A 26,080-nucleotide genomic window follows, 5' to 3' on the forward strand; every position below is an offset into this window, starting at 1 on the left:
TACCGTTGTAGGGGCAGCTCCAGACTACCTATCTGGACAATTACTATTACTGTTACTGTGACCATGATCAGGGTGTCTATTATTACCGTCCACACAGGAAGTGAGTGTCCATAGAAAAATATAGGAAATATAAAAATAGACAGAGGGGAGATGAGGAGGGAACCAACTGGAGGAAGAGGAAGATAAAGAAAAGGGGAGGAGGAGAAAAAGGAGGTAGAGTGGGCAGACATTTAGAGAGTAATGGGGTTCCTTGTTCCTCTCTCGCTCTCTACCAGCCTAATGAGGGTGCTAATTAAAGTTGAAAGAATAATGGGGGATGTGCTGAAAATTCATTTCTACCATTTTGTTTGAGCATTTGTGTCTATATATGTATGTTAGCTTTATATGTGTCTTCCAACCTATTTTTGACTATTTATTTATTTATTCTTGACAAATCAAATAGATATACAAGCTATATTCTTTTCATTTCTCCTTCATTCTGCCCTCACACAATCTCTCCTTCACTGAGTCTAGCAGTCTACTCCCCTTTTCCTTCATCTTGCCCTCTACTTTTCCTACCGTCTTCCAGCGTTGTAGCATTTATCTCAGTACTGGATGGGCCGGTCCCAGCTCTGTTGAAGGCCTGGACCACTACCCCGTACTGGGCAAACTTCTTTAGGTTGTCCAAAGTGTACACCTCACTGTCCCCTGTAGCCTTCATCTCCACTATGCTGTACTGGCCGTTGCTGCCTGGACCATTCTCTCTGTAACCAATCTGGTAGCCTCGAATCACTCCATTCTGCAGCTCTTTCTTGGGAGCCTGAAATAAATGTGGCGATAGCAGTTAATAAGACAATGCACATCAAACTTATACCCTGTTAAGGTGCATTCAGATGACTGTGCAACATTGCAGCTGGTGAGTTATTGGTTTAGAATTTGGCACTAATATATACAGTAATAGCAGTAAAAATAAAACACAGCACAAGAGTTTAGTAAATGAAATAGTTTTATCTTAGGGGTAATTGCTTGTTCCTCATAAGACAATGTTAATAATACAAGCTTAAACATTTATATCTCTAGTCCTTAATTCTAGTTTCAGAATAAAAATATTAATCATAAATCAAACCTTTGTCTAAACCAAAGGATGTTTAGGAAGACATGCACAACAGTTTTCAGGACAATGAGTGATTTGTTTTGGTTTGTATATTCATATTTAAATGAATATCAAAAATAAGCACTGTATACAGTTAAGTAATAACGGTTTTAAGTTTACCCTCCATGTAACCCGTATGCTTTGGGATGTCATCGGTTGGAGGACTACATCCATTGGAGGCCCGTCAGGCGCTGTTGATGGAAGATGCCAGATAAAGTGTTACTGTCAATATGCAATATGCATAGCCCCGTTCCTTACAGAGAAAAAGTAAGACAAAAGAAACCAGGCGTGTGATTTTCAGAGGAGAATGAGAATCACTTACGCGCTTCTTCGGTACTGATTGTGAGCTCTTTGCTTGGAAGGCTGCGGCCAATCTTATTGTAGGAGTACATGCGGATGCTGTAAACACAGGCTGGGTGCAACTCTACAATGTTGGCTTGGTTGTTGGTGGGTGAGATGTTCCTGGTTGTGTACATGTGATCCCAGGAGTCTGTCATATGCAAAAACATTTCAGATTTTTCAGAGACATGTACCTTCTAAAATCATAAAATCTGACATGCATGTTTGAATTTAAGATACCCACCTGACTTGTTCTTGTACTCGATGTCATAGCTTGTGATGATGCTGTTTCCATCAAACCTTTGGATCCAGCGCAGGTTCATGCTTCTGTCCTTCACCTCCCTCACTTCAAGCTCTGGGGGATCTGGTGGTTCTGTGTGTGTTAGAGAGAGAGAGAGAGAGAGAGAGAGAGAGAAGACGGTGAGCTCTCTCACCACTAGAGATGATTCTGTAACGTTTCCTTACTAGACTGTTTATATAACCATACATAATATGTTATGAGCCTGAGAGCTTTAGTAAATGAAAGGAGCTTTGTGAGACATTTATAGCACGTGGTATAGATACCTTGCACAGTGAGTTGGATGAGCCCTCGACCCTCTCCATAGGAGTTGATAGCATGACAGGAGAAGAAGACAGAGTCTCCTCGCTCTGCTGGGTTCAGCTGTTGCGTCAACACAAACAGGAGAAGGTTACAACATCTTCTGCAATAATATAGTACATTTACATCAATATTGTGCCTTTAAAAACCTGACCCTGTAAAGTCAGATGCCTCTCATGACACCATGTGTGCTGGCAGGCAGACTTGTTACCTTTGCACAGAGCTAAGCTAGCTGGTTCCCTGTTTAGAGTGTTTACACTAAGCTAACGTAAGCTAACCAATTGCTGACAGTAAGGAAATGAGTGTGTAGAGTGTACTTCCTGAAATTTTGAGCTATTGTGATTTGATCTGCCTTTTGTGTCCCCAATTTGAAAAGTTTACACTTTATTTCACTGACAGAATTTATTTTACCAAAATAAAAGCTTTAAACTGTAAATGACTGGCCATTTGTGAGTTACTGTGCATTTTTACTAGATATTGTTTGTGTTTAATTCTGATTCTGTATATCTGACCTTTAGGGTGGAGATGACTTCGTCCCCCTTCTTGTTGATAGTGATGGAGTAACGGGGGTTTCTCTCTGCGTCGATCACGGTGTCCCCTCTCTCCCAGCGGATAATAATGGGTTGCTCGCCCCGCGCTGTGCAATTCAGCTCCTTGGTCTGGCCCTTTCTTGCCATGGTGGTGTTGGGGTGGCTGGTGATCATGGCAGGAACTGAGCAGAATAACAGACACATGTCAGTGTGACGAATAGTATTATATTGAGTAATGAGATGAGGGAACAGGGATGTTGTATTGGAAACCCAGGATATATTACAGATGTATAGACATCTCTATTTCTGGCCTTCGTTCTCCATTTTCATTTCACGCTTCAAGCCCCGCTGGCCCTCTTAGACTACCTCCTCCCTGTCTGCCCTCTTCTTTCCAAACTCCTGCTTCTCTTCTCCTCCTCATTTCCTCAGACATAGATTATTGATTGAAGGGGTTCCTGTGGTTTTGTTTTCATCACTAATTTATCAGCCCTTTTCCCCACCAAGCTTCAGGAGCACACAGACAGCCAGCCAGAACACATCAATCAATATCAAAGATAGCCCTCGTTAAGGATATGCAAGACAGACAAGATTTTGTTAGGTTCTGTGCAGGCCGCACTAGCCTGGGGCAAAAGTGCATCTTAGAGGAGCTGATCCCTCTCCAAAAAGCTATGACTTATCTCTGTATACAGTATACAAGCCAGTAGATGTGGTTATGAAAGTAAGTGTGTTAAAGCCAAAAAGAGAATGATTGACACTTACTCTTGACAGTGAGGATCATGCTCTTACTGATGTCTGAGCCCACTCCATTGGAGGCCTGACAGAGGTAGTACCCTCGGTCGTCCTCAAGAACATGTCGGATGAGCAGAGAGCCGTTTGACATGATCTGGATACGGCCAGTAAGTGGGACTGGGTGGTACTGCTGAGGGTTTCCTACACCTGCACCACACAACACAAAGCAATTGCATGTGACTGACTTAGTTTTTTCTTCTTCATGTGATGTTGTTATTGCGATATTGTAGGGATGATGTGCTGATTTTACCTTTGGCATGTTTCCACATGACTTTTGGTGGTGGATAACCCTCCACAGAGCAGTTGAGAACTCCAGCTTTGCCGTAAATACAGTCCTGGTTGTTGGGTTGCACAACAAAACGTGGTGGCACTGGGAAACGAAAAGATGCATTGAACTTAAATGAAAGAACTCAAATAAAAGCTTACAGAATAAGGGCACAAAATGGGAGTGTTCCTAAAATAACATGTACAATTCAACGCTCCCTATGCACATTAACTATCACATCTGATCTGACCTATTTCATTATCTCTGTGCCATTCTCCTCTCGCTCAGTCCCTCACCAGTAACAATCAACTGTCTTTCCCAGCTGACGGTGGCGGCGGCATTGCTGGCGATGCAGGTGTAGTTCCCGTTGTGCTTCAGTGTCACCTTGGAGATTTGTAGGGAGCTCATGAACTCTTTGGTCTCTATTGCGACGCCAGAGGCGGAGCCTGGCACGATGAGCTGGCCGTCTTTGTGCCAGGTAATGCGTATGGGCATGTCCCCAGATGACACCACACAGGCGATGTACATGAGCTTCCCCACTGAGGTAGAGGGGATATCAAAGGGCTGGATGAGCGGCGGCACTAGGGGAGAGAGGAAGAGTGCAGAGAGTCAGTGGAATACAGGCGAGGATATATGTGGAAGAGTGGTAGTGTGGCCATCTGGAGCAATGCTGAGAGAGAGAGAAGGTCATTGGCCAGTGGGCCCCTCTTCTTTTTCCCCCTTCAGCCCCCATCTCCTGCAGCCTATAATAGCTGCTCTGGTTAGAGTCCAATTGGCAGGAGGAAGTCATTCTGTTGCCATAGTAATGGAGGTTGGGGTGGGGGTACTACAGCTGAGACATCTGGGGGATTTAATCTAGGCTTCATTATTATTCATCTAATTAAATCAGAGACACACTCACACGCAGGCACATGCTCACACCCTTAAACACCTCTGCAGCTGCCCTGCTACCATCGTGACCCAACTCACAGACTAAACATAATACAGACAAATAGTGTAACATAAGTCTATCCTAAAACATTACATCTGTCATAAAGCATTAGTCTAAAGCTACACTCGACAACTTTGAACATTGGTGTCTCCAAATGGCAGTCTGAAAGGCAAACAAACAAGTGTCAGTGATTCCAGCTTTCTTTGGAAAGATTGCTTTCTTACTACTTTTTTAAGAGACACTTTGCATTTAGGTTATGCACAAAGCAGGAATACTTGTTTTGGGAAAATGGGTGGCTGGGTCACTCTATTGCTGTTTCACTTCATGAGTGGGATTGCTAAAATGTTTTTTTTTTTTTTTTTACCTATTTTCATCAATTTGAATCCATTCTTTTTTTCATACTTACCTTTGACAGTGACGTGGACCGTCTGATTGATTGACACCTGGGGCTGGATCAGAACGCTACACAAGTAGGTGCCCTCATCTGCGCCCTTCTGCACGTCCGTCAGCCGCAGGGTGCCGTTCTCAAACACCACTTGACGATGATTATCAGGCAGCTGCATGCTGTCCTTCAGCCACTTGATGGAGTAATACGGGTAACCAATCACACGGCATGTAATGTAGGTGTTCCTGCCCGCCACTGCGGTGATGTCCCGCATGGGTCTGATTCGAGGTGGACCTGGAGACACAGGGAAGAGAGGGAGGGGATGGAGGGAGGAGACAGAGAGAGACACAGAGGTCGGAGAGAGGGGCAGATGAGGTGAGGGAGGTCATGGCAGAGTAAGGGAGCAGCCACGGAGACAGGAGGTGAAGAGATAAAGGTTGAGGGATAGAGTGATTGGGGCAAGTTGACAGGTGGAGAGGGAGGTTAGTTATGCTCCCTTTACTAAAATCTGATTGAGGATATTTGTTGATTGTAGCCTAATCAGATATTCTATGTATCTAAGTGATTGTATTTTCGAATTACCTTCAGATAGATAGATAGATAGATAGATAGATAGATAGATAGATAGACAGATACCCTACAAAGCCAAAATGCAGTAATTAATATTACATATTTGGAGAAAATTGGGTTACAGGAAGACCCAAATCTATGACTTTTTAACTTCTGTTTTATCATTAATAATTAATATGCCACAGCAATGTATAACTGTATAGTATATATGTATATTCATGTAAAAACATGTAAAACAGGACAAAATGATAGCCACAGCTAGCCTTAGCTAAAGCTGAAACAAAATTACTTACTAATTGTTCATTAGTTGTTGTCTGTTACTGAAAAATATCTATTTTGATGAACTGACCACTTGGCAATTCAGCTTGTTATTCCACATATTAAAATGAGAAAGTTCCTACATCCGATTATAATGGAGAAAATAAACAGCTTAACTCCTGCTAAAGCTAACTAGCATAGCTAAGCAGCAGTAACTAGCATCTCATCTTTTGGATCTAGTGGAATTCATGCTTTTTGCTCTCATTAAAATGTATCAAATTATAAATTTATTCATTTGATTGATTTAGATTTAGTTGCATTAATCCCTGAGAACAACGGAGTAATCAAAATAAAATGTATTTTCCCAAACAAATTTGTTAAAATGGTCAGGAAAGCTGACACAACAGTTTGTTTCTAGATAGGCCAACTCCTTATCCATCATTTTATATAATATCCGTGTTCTATGGTGCTATAGTTTTTTTTTGCGGTAGCAATGTCAGGTTAAAAGACATATAATGAAGGTATAGTATAAACCTTCTCCCATCTGTTTTGCATTTTGCTGGCCTTCCTGAAACAATTTTCTTTGTCAACATTACTGCTTTTATATTTAGTGCGCTCTACCTCTGTAGGGCAAAATAGATAGATAGATAGATAGATAGATAGATAGATAGATAGATGTGTATGAAATGCATGTGCTCTAAGCTTCTCACTAGCCCCTGTGTGTTTGTATAGAGTCAGGTGTAGAGTGCATTTATATTGAAAAGCAGACAGGCACCTCTTACGTTTATGCGCGCTTGGTACTCGGCGCTACCGGCCGAGTTGCGTGCGACGCAACGATACACCCCCCCATCTCGAATGAGCGGGCTGCTGACGTTGACATGTGACACAGTCAGGCCGTCCGACAGGGTGTACTGGCTGGTCTTGTAGGTGGAGTCCCGCACCACAGGCTCGTCGTCCAGCGTCCAGGTGATGGAGGGGGGTGGGGCTCCTTTGGCCGCACACATGAGGGAGAAAGGCTCGCCGGGGTTGACCACCCGCTCGCTGAAGGAAGACACAATACGAGGAGTACCATCTAAGAGGAGAAAGAGAGTAATAGAGAGAGAGAGACAAAATAGAGAAGGACATAAACACAGAGTGGTGAGCCAAGGGTTTTGTTCAATAGCAAAAATGCATCTATCAGTGAAATTTGCAGAGGAAAACAATTTGTCCACTATTATTCAAATAGAATAAAAGTCTTTGTCATTTTGCTGCTACAGTGCTGTCATAAAGTGCCCACTGCAACCTTGTTTATACAGAATCTATACAATCTCTGTCCACCTACCCTCGAGCAGAATAATGGAAAAATCCTGAGCAGTGTGGCCCTTGCGGGAGGCGAAGCACTGGTAGGCCCCAGAGTGGAACTTCTGCGCTGCAGTGATTTGCAGGGTGTCGTTGTGTTGTCCCTGGATGGAGATGTGCTGGTCAGGGACGATGGGCTCTGTGTTCCTGTACCAGGTGATGGTGTATTCTGGAGAGCCCTCCACAGTGCAGGTGAAGAACAGTGTGCTGCTGATGCCTGTTTTCAGATTCTTGGGGGATAAGGTCACGCGTAGTGGATCTGGGAGAAGAATGCATGGGGTCAGACAACATGTCCATCTTTGTTTGAGCACATATGCAGAAAAAACCCTGAAAAATATACTTCTCTTCAATTGGTTTCCATATTTTATGTGTTTATGTTTCACTCAAAAGCAGTTTGCGTGTCATTAGTAAAACTGCTATAAAATAAAATTATTATAAACATATATTATTGTTCCTCTAATTGGCCTTTTATCATAAGTGCAGAGGTTTAAATTATACTTAACTTATTTATAAGTTATTACTCATTTAAAGAACATAATGATTTATCAATTGATTTGTAAACAAAATTTAAATCCTTTATAAGACTGTCATTGTGAAAAGTGACATTAAAACCAATGAACTGGATTCAAAACATGACAGGTGGATACATACACACAGTCAGCATTTACATTCATAGAGATGGGGAGGAAGAGAGAAAGAGTACAATCAGCGGCGGTGACTCAATCAGTTTGACGCACTCATTAAAAAAGCAGCTGGAGATATCTCTTCACATCTCTGTCCACTTGTGTGTGTAAGTGTGTCCGTGTGTGTGTGTGTGCGTGTGCGTGTTTGTGTGTTAGAGACAGAGTGTGTATGTACATGTGTGTGTGTGCAAATGTCAGTGAGCAATAAGGCAGCTGGTGGTGTATGCTGGGGGGCATTGCTGTGCCTCCCAACCCCCCCCTCACCCTGTCAGAGTCACAGAGTGTGCTGCCATGATGTGCCCACTGGCAAAGCCTACCGCCTCTCTTTTATCTCCCTCTGTCTCGCCTTCTCCTGCTCTTTGTTTCTTTGTATACTTTACACAATGTGCATTTATCTCCGCCATTCTTATTGTCTTGTTATTACATTGTAGATAATGTCATTCCAGCACTGTCTGGATATCTGATCGACCCTTGTGTGACCCCTTGTCATTATCTCTGTCTTCTTCACCCTCGTTCTCTCTGATGGTGAATGGTGCTGGCAGCTGTGTTACGGATTCAGTCTCAGTGAATTAATGCTCTGCCTCCCTTTTCGAGACTTGATATGACGGGGCATCATACAGCTCACACACATTTGTTACAGACACACTCTAGGTGCGACTTATATATATGCCTTAAACCAATAAGAGAGGCGTTTGTGCATGTGTCTGTCTGCCAAGTTGATTCCCTGAGAAGACAGCGTGGGAGTCTGTCAGGGTGTTTGAGAATGTGTGTGTGTTTGCGAGTGCATTGCCGTGCTCACACACCTATAACGTGAAGCTGTCCAGACACCTCCTTTGAGCCAAAACTGTTGGTGACCTCACAGGCATAGCTGCCGCTGTCCTCCTGCCTCAGGTCACTGATGGTCAGCCCTGTCAAACGCCGTGTCCAGCGGGCATCTGAGGGCAGCGGGCGACCGTCTTTCAGCCAGCGCACGGTGGGGCTGGGGTAACCCCCCGCTATGCAGGGGAGCTCGATACTCTGGCCTGCATACACCTCCCCTGCTTGGAAACTGTCCAGGATGGTGGGTGAGGACTCATTCGGGTCTAGAGGGCGAGATGGGGTTATCTTTTGACAAGACAAAGAAATATTAGACCAACATGAGTAAACTGACAACAGTAAGCTGCTCACCCATTACGGAGAGCCTGGCTCCATTGCTTTGCCGCGTCTCGCCGCTGTACTTGTGTTTGGTGATGCACCGGTATGTAGAGAGGGCATCCTCCTTCTGAACATCAGAGATGTAAAGCGCTCCGAAGGAGGTCAGCGAGAACCTGTTACCTGAGGAAGACGCATTCAGTAAAGACCACCTTTAATTTTCCCAAAGGAAAACTCCTGACAGACAGAAACATCCAGTAAAAACCTACACCAAGATGATCATTTTGGTACAAATCCTTTGTGCTCATTGCAAAACCGTATTGTGCTAAGAACAAACAGCTGCCCGGACAGTTGGCACTACCTGCCTGATAATGTTGTTTCCCAAAACTTGGCACTCTTTCAAGGCCTGGAGGACACGTAGCGGTCACTTATGCCATCCATAGACAGAGCAGAAGCAGATTTATTGTCCCTTTATGCACAATGTAAAAAAAAAAACTCTTATGCAAACCCTCTATCACCACCAAACTATCTAAATGTTGCTCTGTTCAACTGTGGTACAAAGAATCGGAAGACCCAAGATTAAGAGTGCCACTTTGTGATGGCAGTAGTTTTCATATTGTGCCCAGAGAAACCATATGCAGAGGGAAGAGGGATGTCTATTTGCAACAAGCACTATTTTGTTTAGCCAGGTGCTCTCTGTTAATACTGCATATTTTGTGCTGCATTCAGGTACACATGCACACACATTTGTTTTTGTATCTACTTGAATTCAGTGAACCCTCATACCCAAACGCCATGCCATTCATTTACCCATTCTACAGCAGCAGCCCTTTTTAATGGTAACAACATGGTTGCTGCTATAGAATAAAAGGTTATTTTTCAACACTGACTATCACCTGTCTCATTCAGGATCCAAGTCAACAGCTGGATATGTTGCATCCACTTGCACCTGTGTGTTTATCATCATCAATATTTTACAAGCTCTGCTCTGTGCCGAGGTCTTGCAGAGGTTTGAGTAGGTATACTGAAGGTAGCAGTTATGGACTGTGCATGTGTTTGCATGGAATATACTGTATGACCCGAGAGGAGGCACAGGCTGCAATTTTGCTGCAGCCTTTGTTTGCCCCCCAGAATGAAGCCTTACAGGATAATGAGCACTTTAAGCCTGCTACTCCCACAACACCGACGACTCGCCTGTCAAAACACTCTGACATAGGCAGGGAGAGAGAGAGAGAGAGAGAGAGAGAGAGAGTCAGAGAGTCAACTGGATCTGTCAAAGCAACACTTTCTGTCTTCAGCAGGGGGCTGAATTCATCCCATCTGCAGCCTCTGAAACAATGGTGATTACACAATACACATCACATTATTTCCCTCACTATCTGTACAGCGTAACTCAGTGGTTTGCTCATAGAATACGTCTATCTTTAGTCGATTCTCTTTATCTCTTTGTGTAAACCCTCTTATCGTCTGTCTCACCCTTTTCCTCTCTTTCGTTCTCAACCTCTTGTTCTCAGTCTCTAAGCAGAGTGGCAGACAGAGTAAAATATTAATTACTAAATCACTGTGCTCCCTCAGCTTTTATTCATGCTGACTTGACTAGATAACGAGAAACAGAGCCAATGTGCATCACACTGAAAGACACACACACACACACACACACACGCAGACGCAGACGCAGCTGCAACAAAACATGCAGACAACTGTGCCACCTTCATATGACACTACAATGTTACAGTCTCTCTATAAGGGTATGACACTTGTACAGAAACCTGTCATTTATCCTCTGCTGTCCTCATCCATGTTTAAAAAGCATCTAGGAACATGTCTTAAGCATGCATGCTTTTTTTTTATTGAATCTGTTTGGAGAAAAGATATGTGAACGAACAAACTGCACCCCTCCTCGAGATTGCACCTATGATTTAAACCCAGGGCAACTTTTCCTGGTGTGTTGACCTGTGTTTCGATAGTGATCTTTTAATAGCTACTAAAACTATCATGTGAACCAAAGGGACCATTAGATAAAAAATGGAAGCACTCATAGCTCTGAAGGAACCATTTACGGTTAAAGTATTTTTTTAACAGTGGCTCTTTCACCCAGAAAGAAGCTCTTTGAAAGAAGCTGCATTTTGCCTAGAGGATGGGGACATTGTTGGAAGCTTTATGAGTTTGGTCAGAGACGCAGTCATGGAAAAAAAATTGAAAAAAATTGACAAAATTGTTCATGATTCCTGGATGTAGACAGGGTCCAGAGGAGAACTATTTTAATATCTTATTAAGAAGGGGGAAATGTTAATGGTATGGGGAAGTGAAACTATTAAGAGTTATTCTCAGTCTTTACAAACATATTCAAAAATAACAAAGAAATACATGACTTCTAAATGTTCTCATTTGATCATCTTTCATATCCACAAAAACAAGATTATTTCCCTTATACCCACTCAAACAATTAAATAATAACAAAGCTTTCTTGGATTTAAAGGCCATCTTAAAAAGCTGTTTTGTATTGCTTTTCCATAAACTTGAGCACATGCACAATAGCTCACAGAGACATATTCATATTCAGCAGATTCAAATTCCCAGACCAGCTGAAAGGGGGAAGTAAAGCAATGTCACCTGTGAGCAAGGCACAAAATCCACCTGCCTTAGTGACTGCTCAGTGGTGTTACACTGGCCCGCTACCCTGTGACATGTACTCCAGAGCTCTATGATGTTATAATGTGGAATAGAGGCAAGCTAAATAGCTCAAACAAAACCTTACTGTATGTCCTTAGCAAACCTCTCCTGTGGAATAAAGGTTTGCATTTGTTTTATTTTTTTTTAATCCAAACGCCCACAGCCTCGCAGTCGCAACAACAGACCAGACCTACTGCTATAACAAATTCCAAAGAGGTGGAAAGAAAAGGGAAAATAATGGAAGTGTAAATGGGCGGGAGAGAATAGGAAAAAATAAAAGCTTGACAGAGTCTATAAATAGGATATATACTGTAGCCCGTGCGGGTGTGTGTGTATGTGTGTGTGTGTGTGTGTGTGTGTGTGTGTGTGTGTGTGTGCGTGCATGCGCGTGTGTGTGTGTGTGTGTGAGTTAGTGGCAGCCTCATTTTCTCACATGCAAATGAAGGCGTCGGTGCAAAGATAACGAGGCCCATATTTCCACCTCCTCAGTGGGGCCATTATTTATTGATGTTCTGCATCTTTCCCCCCTCCCTCCCACTCTCACGCTTTCTTCATCCTCTCCCTGTTGCTAGGGTCTTCTGACTGCCATCCTGTTACGAATTCGGTGTACTTTCAGCAATTATTAAAGTGCAATGTGTTTACAATCATCAAGGACGAAACAATGAAACCCTCCGTGTGTTGTGTGGCTGCAAAAACCAGGATGGCGAATAGGTGGCAGACATCAGTGAAATTAATCGAGGGAAAACAGCATCGGTGTGAAGTTGCTAAATATAGCTTTTCAGATGCAAGTAGCTTTTGTATGTACGAACAAATATTTTACAGAAACATACAACAGAGTTTTCCCATTTCCTGAGCCTCTGTCAAGTCCCGTTCTGTGTCTCAGAATAAGGACAGTAAGCTTTTAAACCCTCCGGACTAAGATGTGTGTTAGATGTCACTATGAGGCTGTGAGTCTCACCTACTCTGAGAAAGTAGTTAAAAATACTTGGGTCTTTTTCATTAGCAGTTTTATGTGCAGTTCAGAAACTAACTTGGACCTCTCTACCCTCAACAGGAAACTAATTTAGCTCTTGGAAGTGAATCTGACCTACATGCTTTAGAGGGGCATATTTCCACATGATCTAGACTAGTCTATTTCAGGAGAGAACCTTTGTCCTGTCTTAGCAAGAATTATCTTGTGACACTAACCTGTCTGAAAATCAGCCCTTCCTGTGTGCAAAACAAAACAGAAAGAACGGTATGAACATTAGCTCTGAGTAAAAAACACTGCTGTTCCTATGGGAGTTCCCAGTATGGACCCCATATCTAATCAGTTTGGAAAAGGCTAATGAGCTATCGAACTCACATCCCTGTAAACCCTTCTGGCAGATAACTACAATCATCTCCCTGGAGTCTGCATCTTACTCAACACTGTTGATGGTCAAAGGCAGTGGTTCCTTGCCTTGAAGGGCTTTCCCAGTTAAACGGCTGGTGTATCTTCACTGCTCATTACGATGACTATAAGCTATCACAAGGAGAAAATGTGCCAAAGCAACTGAGGGTCAGAGGTTTCACTCCTCCGAAAACTGACATCCTCTAATAGATGCCTACAGCAACACGTGTTTGTCCATTCTAGAGATGTGATCTGAAGTTATAAGATAAGAAGGAAATCGATTTAAAAACTCCAATGGTTATCTCTATGCTTACACGTGAAAAACTTAATGGGAAGGGGTGGACACTGTCCATTTCAGAGGCATCACTATACTGATATAGTGATCTACTTATCACTTCTTACTTGAAGCTTTAATATGAAACAATATGAATCATATGTTTTATTACACATCCACATAAAAAAATACTAATTTTATTTTTCTAAATCTAAACTTTGTTCATAAAATGCAGTTGAATCAAATATCCATTGTTGTAATGATGGATTTGTTTTCACTAATAAATCATAAACTGCCAGAAGGAGTCAAAAATGTTTAAAGATGTAACTTTAATGATAAAAAAATTACATATTTTATCAGTGTTTTTCATGAGTGCAGCAGTGATATCCCCAAAACAAATGCACATGACCACACACGGCACAGGAACGTCATCAAAGTTTAGTTAGTCATTGTTATTTGGCAAATAAATGAATTATAATCCGAGTTTGAGGTTAGGCAAAATTGCATTCTGTATCTCTGCCTTATATCCCTGCTCTCGATGGCAAGGTGCACAGAAGAATTTGAAAGAAGGTGAGAGGAGCGAGAGGAGGAGGAGGAGTGGATCAAAGACTTGTGACTGTCACAGAAAGAAGAAGAAAGAAAAAAAAAACGCAGTGTATTCCGGAGATATTCTCTGCAGTGTTCGAATATGCTTGGTTTTCACAAATGCCAGACATGCCAGGCGCACACGCATACACAACACACACACACACACACACACACACCACACACACACACACACACACACACACACACACACACACACACACACACACACAGGAACACCTACCAGGCTTAAAATAGGACAAGAAAAATTTCCCTGCTGGAACAAAAAATAATAAACTATGCGTTAAAATTAGCAGCGTGGAGTCAGTGAATGGCAGTGGTCCAGTTATGAAGCAGAGGAATGTGTTAAAGCAGAAAATGAGCAACATTGGACTGAATGACTTGATTTAAAGAAGAATGAGAATAGAGAGAGAGACAGAGAAAAGACAGTAAAAGGCGGAAAAGCAAAGGGAACGATGGAGGGCAAACTGTGGAGGAGATAACAGTCCATGTCTGTGTTCTCCCCTCCTTTTAAACCTTTATGCAAAAAAGGGGTGTTGCATTTGTATTCAAAGCGAGAGCCCACTCAACCCTCCCTTTGCTCTCTCCCCTCTCGCTGCTGTGTACATTAAAAGCCCAAGCAGAAGCAGGTGTCAGCCAATTAAATATATACACTTTCCTGGCTTTTATTCTGCTGCACACTTACTTAACATCTATGAATGGTGCCCTCTTAACTCTCTTCAATTCACATTCAAAGCAGGTTTTATTGGCACAACTGATGTGCAACAACTAATTGTGCAACGGGCGCCCACCCCGCTGCATCTCCACCATAAAAGAGACTTTGTTAACCCGACCAAACTGTTCAGACAGTGCACGAGTCACGCTGCTAGTTAAGACTAACACTACATGAGCAATATCTGAATCTCAGCTTTCACTTCTCTCTTTTTCCCTCTCTCGCTTCTTCTCTGTGGCTTTTTCATTTTCTGGAAGGGGGTGGTCGAGATGCAGGACGTAGAAGAAGCCGCAGCTCTGTCATGTTTTCATTAAAAAGCCACGCTTCGCTGTCTAATCCTAACTGCTGTCCTCTTTCCTAACCAATTCTGACTGCTTACCTCATCTTTCAATCATGGTCTCCCTTCCCTGGCTGCTGTTTTGCGTTGTGTTGCAGACCGACTCACTGTGAGTAAAGAGGACGTCAGAAAGTTTGTGTGTGTGCGTGTGTGTGGGGTTGGGGTGGGGGGTGGGTGGGGGGGGTAGAGGTGAGGAGCAGACATAGGTGAAGGTTGAGGACAGAAAAGGGATGAGACAGAGTAGACAGTCCAGTTTCCACTGCGATGGGACCACATCTCTTCTGCTCCACTGACTGCTCTGTCCCAATTTGCCCTGTGTGACTTTAAACAGTAAACACTGGGGGAGGGGATGATGTGGTGGTGGTGGTGGTGGTGGGGGGCAGCCTATTGAGAGGCTGAATGGACAATCGGGGACAGACATAAAACTGATCGTATGCAAAAGATGTCATTTGCGTAGATATAACTCAACACAACACTGCAGAGATGCCATGTCCCCCCCCATAAAGCCATCCTAACCAGACAGGCCGACGATGCTGCATAAAGCTAAATGGACCATCTCAGATAGAGACAGCGCTGAGGAGATTAAGCATCAGTAGAAGCATCAGAGGAAACGAGGGATGGAGGGGAAAGAGGGTGGGAGGATAGGAGAGAAATGGGGAGAGATGTAGAAATAGGACTCCATTATTCATGACGTGTGTTTCATGTGCTTGGTGACATCTGGGACAGCAGTGATAATGAGAGTCCCAGGAGACAGAAACCACATACACACACACACACACACACACACACACACACACACACACACACACACACACACACACACACATACACACACACATATACGCACACACATCCCGATGCACTGCACCGTACAGAAGCGTGCCACCATGGTCCAAAAACCTACCCACCACTGGATATCCCATTAACTCCTATTTAACTGTTAACTGCATGTGTACCAAGGATTAAACACTGAGCTAACTCGGTTCTTTCAAAAATGTGATGCGGTGAAAGTAAACATCCAGTGGCACAAAAGCTCTCGCCCCTCCACCTTGTTTTGATTTAGCTGCAGATAAGAGATGGACTTGGGTATATGGCGTGTGTCTGCCATCATATGTGTGTGTCTGTGTGTGTGTGTGTGTGTGTGTGTGTGTGTGTATGTGTGTCTGTGATGCAGTGTACTCCAGCTTAGCCCATGGCCCGGGGCAGTGAGCTGCATTAGTGGCACTGAGTGAGCTGCCTGGTCCCTCCCTATTAGAGTGCTGGTGGCAGAGGAGTGTCACTGCCCAGCATGGAGAGAGAGGGAGAGAGAGAGGGAGAGAGAGAGAGCGAGCGAGAGAGAGAGCGAGAGAGAGAGGGCTTAACTGCTGCTACGCACACACAAACACACACACACATGCACAAACATACATTTGCAGTGTTTACCAGAAAGGACTGTTCTGAAATCCCTACATGCCAAATGACTATAAATACACTCAAAGAATCAAATATCACAACAACAGAAATCACCATCATCCTTGTTATCAACAGTGACATCAGGAGTCAGTAAAAGTGGTGTGTAAAATCCTCTGCGTGACACCTCAGAGGCAGAAAACACTGATCTGAAAGCACGTCTGACCTCCACAAGTTACTGCATCTGCACAATAACATTCGGTGGTGGAACAAGTTCTCAGATCTTGTTCTCTTTCCACAATGTAAAACTTCTCTATTACAAGTAAAAGTCCTGCACTAAAAACTTTACCTGAGTATGTTATCATATAGGTGTCTAAATTATTATCACTGAAGCTTTAAGATATGTAAACAACATTTCAAAGGTGAAGGTAGCTGAGTAGGAGCTCATTGAACTATAATTTTTGGTAGTTAATCTTAAAAAAAAAAATCTATTGTAATAAAAACAATAATTTTGTGCATTAAACATGAATATGAAAACTAACTGGTAACTGAAGCTGTCAAATACAAGTAGTGGAGTAAAAAGTAACATACAGTATTTCCCCCTGAAATGTCATCAGAACTGTAAAGTAGCAGAAAGGGAATATAAGTAAAATATCTCAAGATTAGTACAGAACTCAGTTACTTTACACACTGGGGCCCATCTGCAAAGCAGATAATTATAATAATTATAAGGTAATAAGATAATTATAATTATAATAACCGAAATAGAAAATGGAATTGGGGTTTCGGACTGTTGTATTGACAAAACAAACGTTTTGAAGTTTAGGAAAATTGTGATTGTGACTTTGTTTTTGGCTATTTTCTGACATTGTACAGAACATACAGTTAATTACACATACAGAAAAAATAACTGGCAGATTGCAGACTCCAGCCCTTAAACATACATTTATGAACCTGGCAGTGTGCAGACTGTATAAATACGAACTGAGGGCAATGTCCCTCCATCCCATCATTGCATTTGTGTAATATTGAACTAAAATCATGGAGTGAAAGAAGAAAATAGTGCTATTTGCTCTATATCATCCCCATGGTACAGTATATACAGTATGCTGAATTGCAGGCTGAATCTTTTAATGTAGAGGGAAACAGAAAGAACAAAAACTCACATGCTGTAACCATGTTATTATATAATTATTGACTTAAACATGGTGTTTACTATGTACGTCCACAAACAACATCTGAGGAACATTGCACTCTTTTTCTCAGACTTTTCTGTCAAAGCAGCGTTTTAGATCTGTTCACCTTCCCGCACATGCAGTCAATCATGGCCTGCGATGTTGATCTGACCTTTATGTGTGTTTGGACAGCGAACACTGAGGCAGATCAATAGGTCTGATTGAGAGGTCACATAGGAACATGGCACTTGGACAACCACCAGGGATCCCATTTGATCCTTGATCATGTCTCCTCACACAGTCCCCCTGACAACCAGCCAGTGTAAAAAAGCAATCACTCCATCAGTATTGTTATAGTGAAAACTATCCCCCTATACTCTTACTCATCTAAAAATCAAATGGTCATTACACACATTATTAATTGAGTCAGAATTAAACTTTTAATGTGACACATTTTAATTGCTGACTATTTGTAATAATCCCATGAAATCTGATGATGGTGATGATCTCTGCCTTTCACGAGAGAAAAACAGAAATGAAGATGTATGTGGAAAATCAGAAACAAACTTCCTGCCACAGCTACGAGCTGTTGAGTAAATAAGCATTTCCTTAAATACAATTTCTTAGTAGAGCCTGCTGTAATCTCCTCGAACTAATCCCTCTTTCCCTGGCCTAAACAAAAGAGTGGAAGAAAGCAGGAGAAAAGGGGTAAAACCTCTTTGCTCAAATCCTATTTCTTAGCCCAATCCAGGCCATATAAACCCTCCGACTGTTTCTCTAAGCCTTGACACAAGCCATCCTGCTCTCACTTTCCTTAATGACTCGGGATGTGGTTAGAAGTGCAGATTAACACCTATTCTTCACAGAGCCAGCGAGGAAACATTATTTAGTTGCGCTCATCTGATTAAATGCTAAAAATAAAAATAGGATAATTCATGAAATTAATAATAATATGACCAGTTAGGATCGCTGGCCTGTTTTGTGGTAATAGTTGGTTGGACTTTTGGTTAGATGTCATTTGTTCTTTGACATTTCTTGAAAGTATGAGTAAATATAAGTCAGTAAGAGATTCATAATGTTGGCACTGAGATAATACTATGATATGAAGAGCTTTATCTCCATTGTAATGATGTCTTTAAATTGCTGTCATGACATCAGTCTGAAAACTAATGATAACTTCATTTATTTAATACGAATAAAACTGCTTTCTAAAGAAAAGAAAAAACACTTTCCGTTTTTCCCCATCAAATTTAGGATTATTGTTGTCTCTTAGCAATCACTTCCGTGAATATAATGTTATCAATACAAATCATAGTCATAGCTGCAAAAACAAACTGTTATTATCTTTTAAGCGACATGATTTGAAATGTCTCCCTCCGTCTCTCTCTGGGTTCTTGTGTTCTCACACAGCCTGGCTTGAAGGGTGAGACAGTGGCCAGCTTTCTGTCAGAGTGACGTGCTCCAGGGGCTTTCCCATCTCTCCCTCTTTCACTGATTGACACTGATACACTGATGCACTGTAAACATGCTCATACTGCATGTGTGTGTGTCTGTGTGTGTGTGTGTGTGTGAGCCTGTGTGTGTTTGATGAAGACAAAAAGCGAAAAAAAAGCAAGGGAGAGTGGCGGCGGCGGTGGCGGCGGCAATAGTGTGTGTATACATTTCTGTGTTAAGTGCACGTGAGCAAGCGCGTGTAGTAGTGTGTAAATAGTCAATAATAGCCGACACTTGTCAGCCCTCTGCTCTGTGCACACAAAGCCCGTGGTTGGGCCATTGTTGAATTCAGCCTTTCCACGCCCCCCCCCAACTGGGCCTCTCAAGCAGAGATAATTATGCCTATTGTGCCCCTTGCACACACAGGCAACACGCACTCACATGCACATACACACACACACACACACACACACTAACACACACACACACACAGACACACACACACACACACACACACACACACACACACACACACACACACACACACACACGCACACACACACTTGTTTGTGCTAATTAACACACCCACCCACGTGCCTACTCAACCTAACTGAGTAAAAGATGGCTGCCAGCACCCCATCTGTTCCTGTCCTGCTCTCAGACACTCTCAGCACACTGGGGCAAATGTGAGAGGGGCAAAAATATCCAGAGAAAGTGAAAGGAGAACAGACTTAGGTGAACAACCGGCAGAGCAACTGTCAGTGACATATTTGGCTGCATTGGAAACTGGATTTGAGAGGCTCAACCCTAAGACACAAATCTGTGTTGTTTTGTCATTTCCTATTGGTAGGTTATTTTGCAAGAAGCTGCTCATTGTTTTGGTGACATATGTTTGCATATGTATGTACATATTAACAGCGCCTCCAGCTGTATGATTTAGTTCCCCACTAACCCCTGTGGCCTGCTGTGTGCCACATGGGACAGAGGCAGGAGCAGAGGAAGGAGAGGTGAGGGAGGTATAGTGCGAGACCTGAGGGTGGGGGGTGAGAGAGGGCGACAGTCGATGGGGTTATGTTCCATGAGCCCTGGGGATGCCACATGCTCCCCGTTCTCCTCTGTCACACCACATCCTGCTGCACCCAGGCAGCCCAAGCACAACAACAGGACAGCCGTCACACAGCAGAGCAGAGCAGAGCAGGGCAGAGCGCAGCCTTAATGTATCCTGAGTTAATGTTTAATGAGTGCTCCATACTCAGGCAGGTTCATGCAAAATCTGAAAATGGCTTTATTGTGTTACTTGTGAGGGGGATGAGTGTGTGTATGTTTGCAGGCTTGTACATTTGTACTTTGTAGAAGTGAGTGTGTGTGTGTGTGTTTTAAACCAGTGTTTACAAGAGTCTGCGGTGTCCCAGACAAGTGCATCTATTAATGTATTCCTGCTCTGAGTGCACAAGCACAGATTTACAAACAGACATTGTGTCCTTACACACCACTGCTCTCCATGAGGTCCCTCTGCCTCTGTCGCCTCTCTCCTCACTGCACCTGTGTGAAGCCTTATGCCACTAACTTTGTAATTACTGAAGAAGAAACCTGCAAAACAGTGTCCATCAGGTTTCATCTTTTCAGCACATGCTTCTCCAGAGCTTTACTTTCAAATCTAGTTTCTGTGTTTGTTTGTTTTTACTATTCAGTAGGAGCCATAATAAAAGGAAAATTCAGAAAAAATGTATTCTCATTTTGAATTAACTTAATTATTTTCCAATGATGCACTAGTTATGATTACAGCAGCAACTATTACTTGATTAATCAATTAGACGATTGACAGAAAATTAATAGATAATGGAATTTGAAAAAACATTATATTATATTTTTATATTTTATGTTATTGAAAACTTAGTATCTTTGGAAATTATGAACAGATTAGTTGATAATGAAAACAATCATTAGTTGCAGCCCTAGTTATTATGATAAATATAATAATGTAGTCTTCTAAGCCAAAAGTGGAGAGGGAGAGAGAGCGCTGCTCATCATCTTTAGGTCACTCTGCAAACTGTATCATTTTAAATTATTTATTGTAACTTCCACAAATTGATCAACTCAACTGTAATTTTCCAGCTGTTCCCAATTAAGCCCTATGTGTGCGTTTGTGGTTGTGCATTGTGTCTCCGTTGAACCGCCTGACTCCCAGCAGGGACCCCAGGGGCAGAGGATTGATCTGTAACGTAGCCTGTAAGTGACCCCGCCACCCGGTGACACCCATTAAGATCCGCATTCACATTAAGGTCTGATAACTCAGCATTTACACACTCTTAGGTTAAACACAGGTTAAGTCCACCTGACTTTCAACAACAGCGATTGAACTAGACTGATGTGATTGAATATACCCTTTTCTTTCACAGTTTTCTGCAAGTGTACAGAACAATACAGTGTCTGTTTCATACTTGATCAACAGCCTGCAAGGATGCAAAAGGGAGTAGAACCAGATGCAGTGTGAGTGAGTTGGGTAATGAGAGGATGAGAGTGTAAAAGGAGCACAAAGAGAGTACAAGGGGTATTTAGTGATGGGAAGGTGAAGTGTTAATGTGCAAGAACAACTTCCTAAGCTTGTTTCACACACACTATAACTATTCCCTTCTATTATTGCTCTTCAACACTGGGTTTTATGGCCCTGTGCATCAAATTACTGTGCAAACACATAAACAAGACCAAACTGTGTGGCAGGTGGATTAGATGGAGCATGGTTGGGCATCTTCTATGGACCACCATGTGGTCGCAGCCATCTGCTGGTTCAGTCTCTATTCATCGGAGCCACTCATTAGCTTTCTGCTGGTTAGACTGACGGCCTCGATCTACGAGCTGAACCCTCTCTGTGTCCCACTGTTGTTTTTATGTCTGTCCACAAACCCTCCATCTCTCTGTCTCCGCTCCAGCTCTCCTCCTTCAGATCACTGCTCAGACTAGCTGGCCTCCATTGTCTCGTGAGGGTCTCACACACACACACACACACACACACACACACAAAGTTTAGCTACAGGGATGGTATGGGACAGGAAAATGGGAGGGAAATAGGTCAGTCTGCTTGCACCCCTCCCCTCTTAAACCCCCCCACTGTCCTGGCTGGACAGGAAAATGGGGCAGGCAAGAAGGGGACACACACACACACACACACACACACACACACACACACACACACACACATAGACACACATTGCTCCAGATGGGGAGCATGTGTGTTTGACAAAATGGAACCTGTTGGGGTTCAGAGGGCACGGCTGCGTTGTGTTATGTCATCAACTTAACCTTCAGACTAGTATGTGATCATGATACTGATCAGAGGCTGCACATAATGATTCCTCTGTGTAAAGGCACGGCTATGAAGAGTAGATAAAGTAGACAATTTAGATTCATTAAGGAAATTGGGCAGTTGAGTACAGTTTTTGTATTCTTACTTAGTATTTAGACGGTAAGAGGGAAACAGAGGAATAAACTGTGGAAGGATTCAGCCTTAGGCCTGTGATGGCACAAAAGTTGCTTTGAAGTTTGAGGATTTGAACGCATCATTTCCTCTAATAAAAGTCAATCAGAATTAGAAAATCAAAACATAAATAAAATGTACTTCAATATATATAGAAACAAATAGAGAGAAGAGCCCAGATTTAGACAAAGCCATCTCCAGCACTCAGACATTTGTGGCTGAAATGCATTGCTGGCAGCGATGTAACAATCACAGCCCAGCCTCAAACCAAACGTTGTTTTTGAAATTCATAAGAGTTCAGCGATGGTTGAATGCTTTGACTTGATGTTTGCAGTGGATTTCCGCAGACAATGTCCCACTTTATCAATACAGCACCAGATAACATCCTAGGCAGAAAACATGTTACCACGGAGACAGCTAATGGGAATCTGAACAAAATGAATGATGAGTCTGTTCGCTGTTTGATCATCTGGCAAAAAGGTCCAGGGTGTTTTCCTGTCCCCTGGAATCAATGCTTCCGATTAATCTCGAGTGAAACTTCTCCTGCTGTGTTTCTTAAGCCGAGCACAAGAAATTGTGACAGGCAAGACAAGCAACCACCCACTCACTCAGACGCAGAGGGCTTTCAGTCACAAAATCAATTTTAATTTTCACATCTTCATTAGACCTATCCAGTCAGTCCTTTGCTGGCCAAAAAGGGGGGGAGAGAGGTAAAAAGAGACTTTCATGTTAGAGTCAGAGATCAAGAGAGTCGGAGATTAGTATCAATTATGTTTCCCACTGGACTGCTTATATAATCTGCTGTATATGGATATTCACTGTATGTCCATGTGCATGGCTGCATATCTTTGGTGCATCCATGTGACACAATATTCAGATTATGAGCTGTTCTGCAGAGGTGTTGTGTTTCAAAGAGAGGGCGTGCTGCAGATGACTGGTGACTGCGCTGATTGGCTACACAGGTGATGAGGTCACTGTGTTGATTAGAGACAAGGTCAGGGTCAAGGTTGAGCACAATCACGCTGCGAGTGTTCGCTGTGTTTGTGTGCACTGCTGTCGTAGGGAAACAAATGCTGAGTTCAGTGAGCAGCTCATCATGTTCAGCATCTGATCCTCACACTCACTGCTCATCAACTGACCTATATACCCCTAATTACACACAAGCAGCCTCATGACGGTATACACAGCAACACCCCATAAACAGAAACCATAAATACACGCACAGAGAGGACTGGCACATCCAAACTATGTCACCTATGTTTAAGAATAACGGGGAGTCATAGTGTCACTGTGGACCGAACTCTTTATGTAAAGAATGAATAAGCCAAGCAGAGGAACAGCAAGTCAAAATAGTAAAATAATGGAAGATGACTAGATTGAAAACGTCAATGGAAAACAACAAAGAACAAAAACTAAGAGAAACTTTTATACAAGAAACTGACTGGTTGGTGTGCATGTAAAATGTGTGCTATTTCCATGTATTTAGTTGGTAGTGTATCTAATTAAATTTATAAATGTGATTTATGTGATTTTTGTGAGTATTTATAGTGGAAACCAAAACTTAAGTATTGACTAATGTTAAAAGATATTAAAATATATTGTAAAGATATGTAATACATCCATCCGTTTTAAGCATGTTTTGGTTTTTCCCACAAATTATATAGTTCCTTAGCATTGCAGCTTTCTGCCAGGATGGTAACTGAAAACAAAGAATTAATACCAAGTACAGGAACGGCACTCTATTACATGAACACTGAAAATGAAATAAGAAATATACTGAAATGTCTGAAAATAACAAACTGCTAAAACCTTGCTATATGTGTATGTGTGACACACTGTCTCTGTGTTTTACATACATATAATATAGAAACGCCATCTGCCAGGACCTGAGGCCGTTCTTGCCCTACTACCCTCCTTGCTTCTCTTCCTCTGGTTCATTTTTCCTCCTCTATCCCTCATCCCTCTTTCCTACATTGTTATTGTCTGCATTTTAAATGCAAAAAAATAACCATGCATATATCTCAAACATACATTGCACTATACTCAGGATCTAATCACATAATAAAATACATGTAATGTCTCTACAAACAACTGGACAACAGACACAAAGACTGAATACTTCATGTCTCTCTCTCTTGCACACACTCACAAACACAAATGAGGTTAATGAAGATGAATGTGGGGGCACAGTCCTATTGACATCCTGTGTCTCTAATTGTGGCACTGTTCTTCAAGGACATGGTGCTAAGACAAGCAGGGAGAGGACAGAAATAGACCTGATGAAGAGAAACTGTGGAGTAGTCATGCGACTGGGAGGACGGACTGTCTAATGTGGTGTCAATCACAATTAAAAACTGTATGTGATGAGATGGAGATGTAAAAGCAGTGATGGCAGAGAGGGAAAGAATGAAATGTCTGAGAAAGAAAAGAAGAAAGACAGAGGAGAGTGAGGGAGGAGATATGTGCAAGAAGGAAAAAGGAGGAGGAGGAGAAGGAGGAGGAGGAGGAGGAGGGGGACCAGATCAGTGATCCAGAACAGTGAGCAGACAGAAGACACGAGTTAAGAGTTTGGTCAAACATAGCGCACAGCGGTGCATCAACCATCCACACACACACAGAGAGAGAGAGAGAGAGAGAGAGAAGATAAAGACATACCTAAATTCAGCTGTGTGAAATCAATGAAACTGCCACCACCCAAACATGCTCCAAATCCACTCATGTGACATCTTACCTGGGACAATGGAAACGGTGTCTCTCTCCCAGGACACAACGCTGACGTACTCCTGCACGGCAGCGGGGATGAGGCACTTGAACACAGCTACGTTGCCCCGCATCGAGCGTTGGTCTGCCACCCGCACAGTGTAGGGCTCCCTGAAAACTACACAGACACACAAACGATATTAAAATGGCTGACATCCAAGGCAAAATTATTTTCCTACTACTAAATAGAGGTTTGGTGACTCGTGATGTCTTTCATGCTGGTTGAGGAGCTCTTCCAGCCATAAGCAATACATTTAGGATGCTTTAAATACTTTTTTAACCATAAAAGAGGTCAAATTCAGAGCTATCAATTATTTACACAAGATATGTCCAATCATCTATGTTGGAGATGTTTTGACAATGGATGAACATCGTGCCAATCTCATCACCAAGTAAGCATTTAAACAAAAACTATAATCTGCTTCTGCTTAATCATCAAAAACAACAAATTAACACTCCAGAGCAAAACACCCTTTCATCAATTACCACAGCTCTCCACATGTATTCATTGGAAATTACTTGCCTACTGTTGTGTATTGTTTGAACTCTTCTAATCCTGCCTCTGCTTTCACCATAAATGGTGCAAGCCGCCATTGAGCAGGATAATCATGAAAATTATTATCTAGCTTTGGCCTGACATTACCATGAAACACTGATCCACTGTTTTTGTATACAGAACTTCATATGGAGACAACAGAGTCAGCAGCACACGCAAAATAAACCAAAGGGTTATTGCTGCTTCGGTTGATGGAGGTTCATGCAATATTTTATACTCTGTTGAATGAGCAGGGACTCATTAGCAAAATCACATGAAAGCTAGGACGTATCCGAAGGTTGCTAAGAAACTGGTTCGGAATCCCTTCCCTGGTAACAGACACGATGACAGCATGCATACATTCCTGCTGTAAGAGGGACACACATGCA

General features: G+C 42.5%; 1 protein-coding gene across 1 annotated transcript in view; it reads right to left on the reverse strand.

The window, feature by feature from the left end:
- The window catches only part of LOC111234557 (Down syndrome cell adhesion molecule-like protein 1 homolog), a 71,679-nt gene that overhangs the window by 22,273 nt on the left and 23,326 nt on the right, over positions 1-26,080 (reverse strand). Inside the window, 15 exon segments of the mRNA XM_022762705.1 lie at positions 559-799; positions 1,253-1,323; positions 1,455-1,622; positions 1,716-1,844; positions 2,036-2,132; positions 2,582-2,781; positions 3,359-3,535; positions 3,639-3,758; positions 3,950-4,234; positions 4,991-5,263; positions 6,573-6,869; positions 7,119-7,394; positions 8,622-8,900; positions 8,986-9,132; positions 25,128-25,274. Of these exon segments, the coding sequence (XP_022618426.1) occupies positions 559-799; positions 1,253-1,323; positions 1,455-1,622; positions 1,716-1,844; positions 2,036-2,132; positions 2,582-2,781; positions 3,359-3,535; positions 3,639-3,758; positions 3,950-4,234; positions 4,991-5,263; positions 6,573-6,869; positions 7,119-7,394; positions 8,622-8,900; positions 8,986-9,132; positions 25,128-25,274 (2,907 nt within the window).

The sequence above is a fragment of the Seriola dumerili genome, unplaced genomic scaffold (assembly GCF_002260705.1).
Source record: "Seriola dumerili isolate Sdu_G_001 unplaced genomic scaffold, Sdu_1.0 BDQW01000449.1, whole genome shotgun sequence".
NCBI classification, from domain to species: Eukaryota; Metazoa; Chordata; class Actinopteri; order Carangiformes; family Carangidae; genus Seriola; species Seriola dumerili.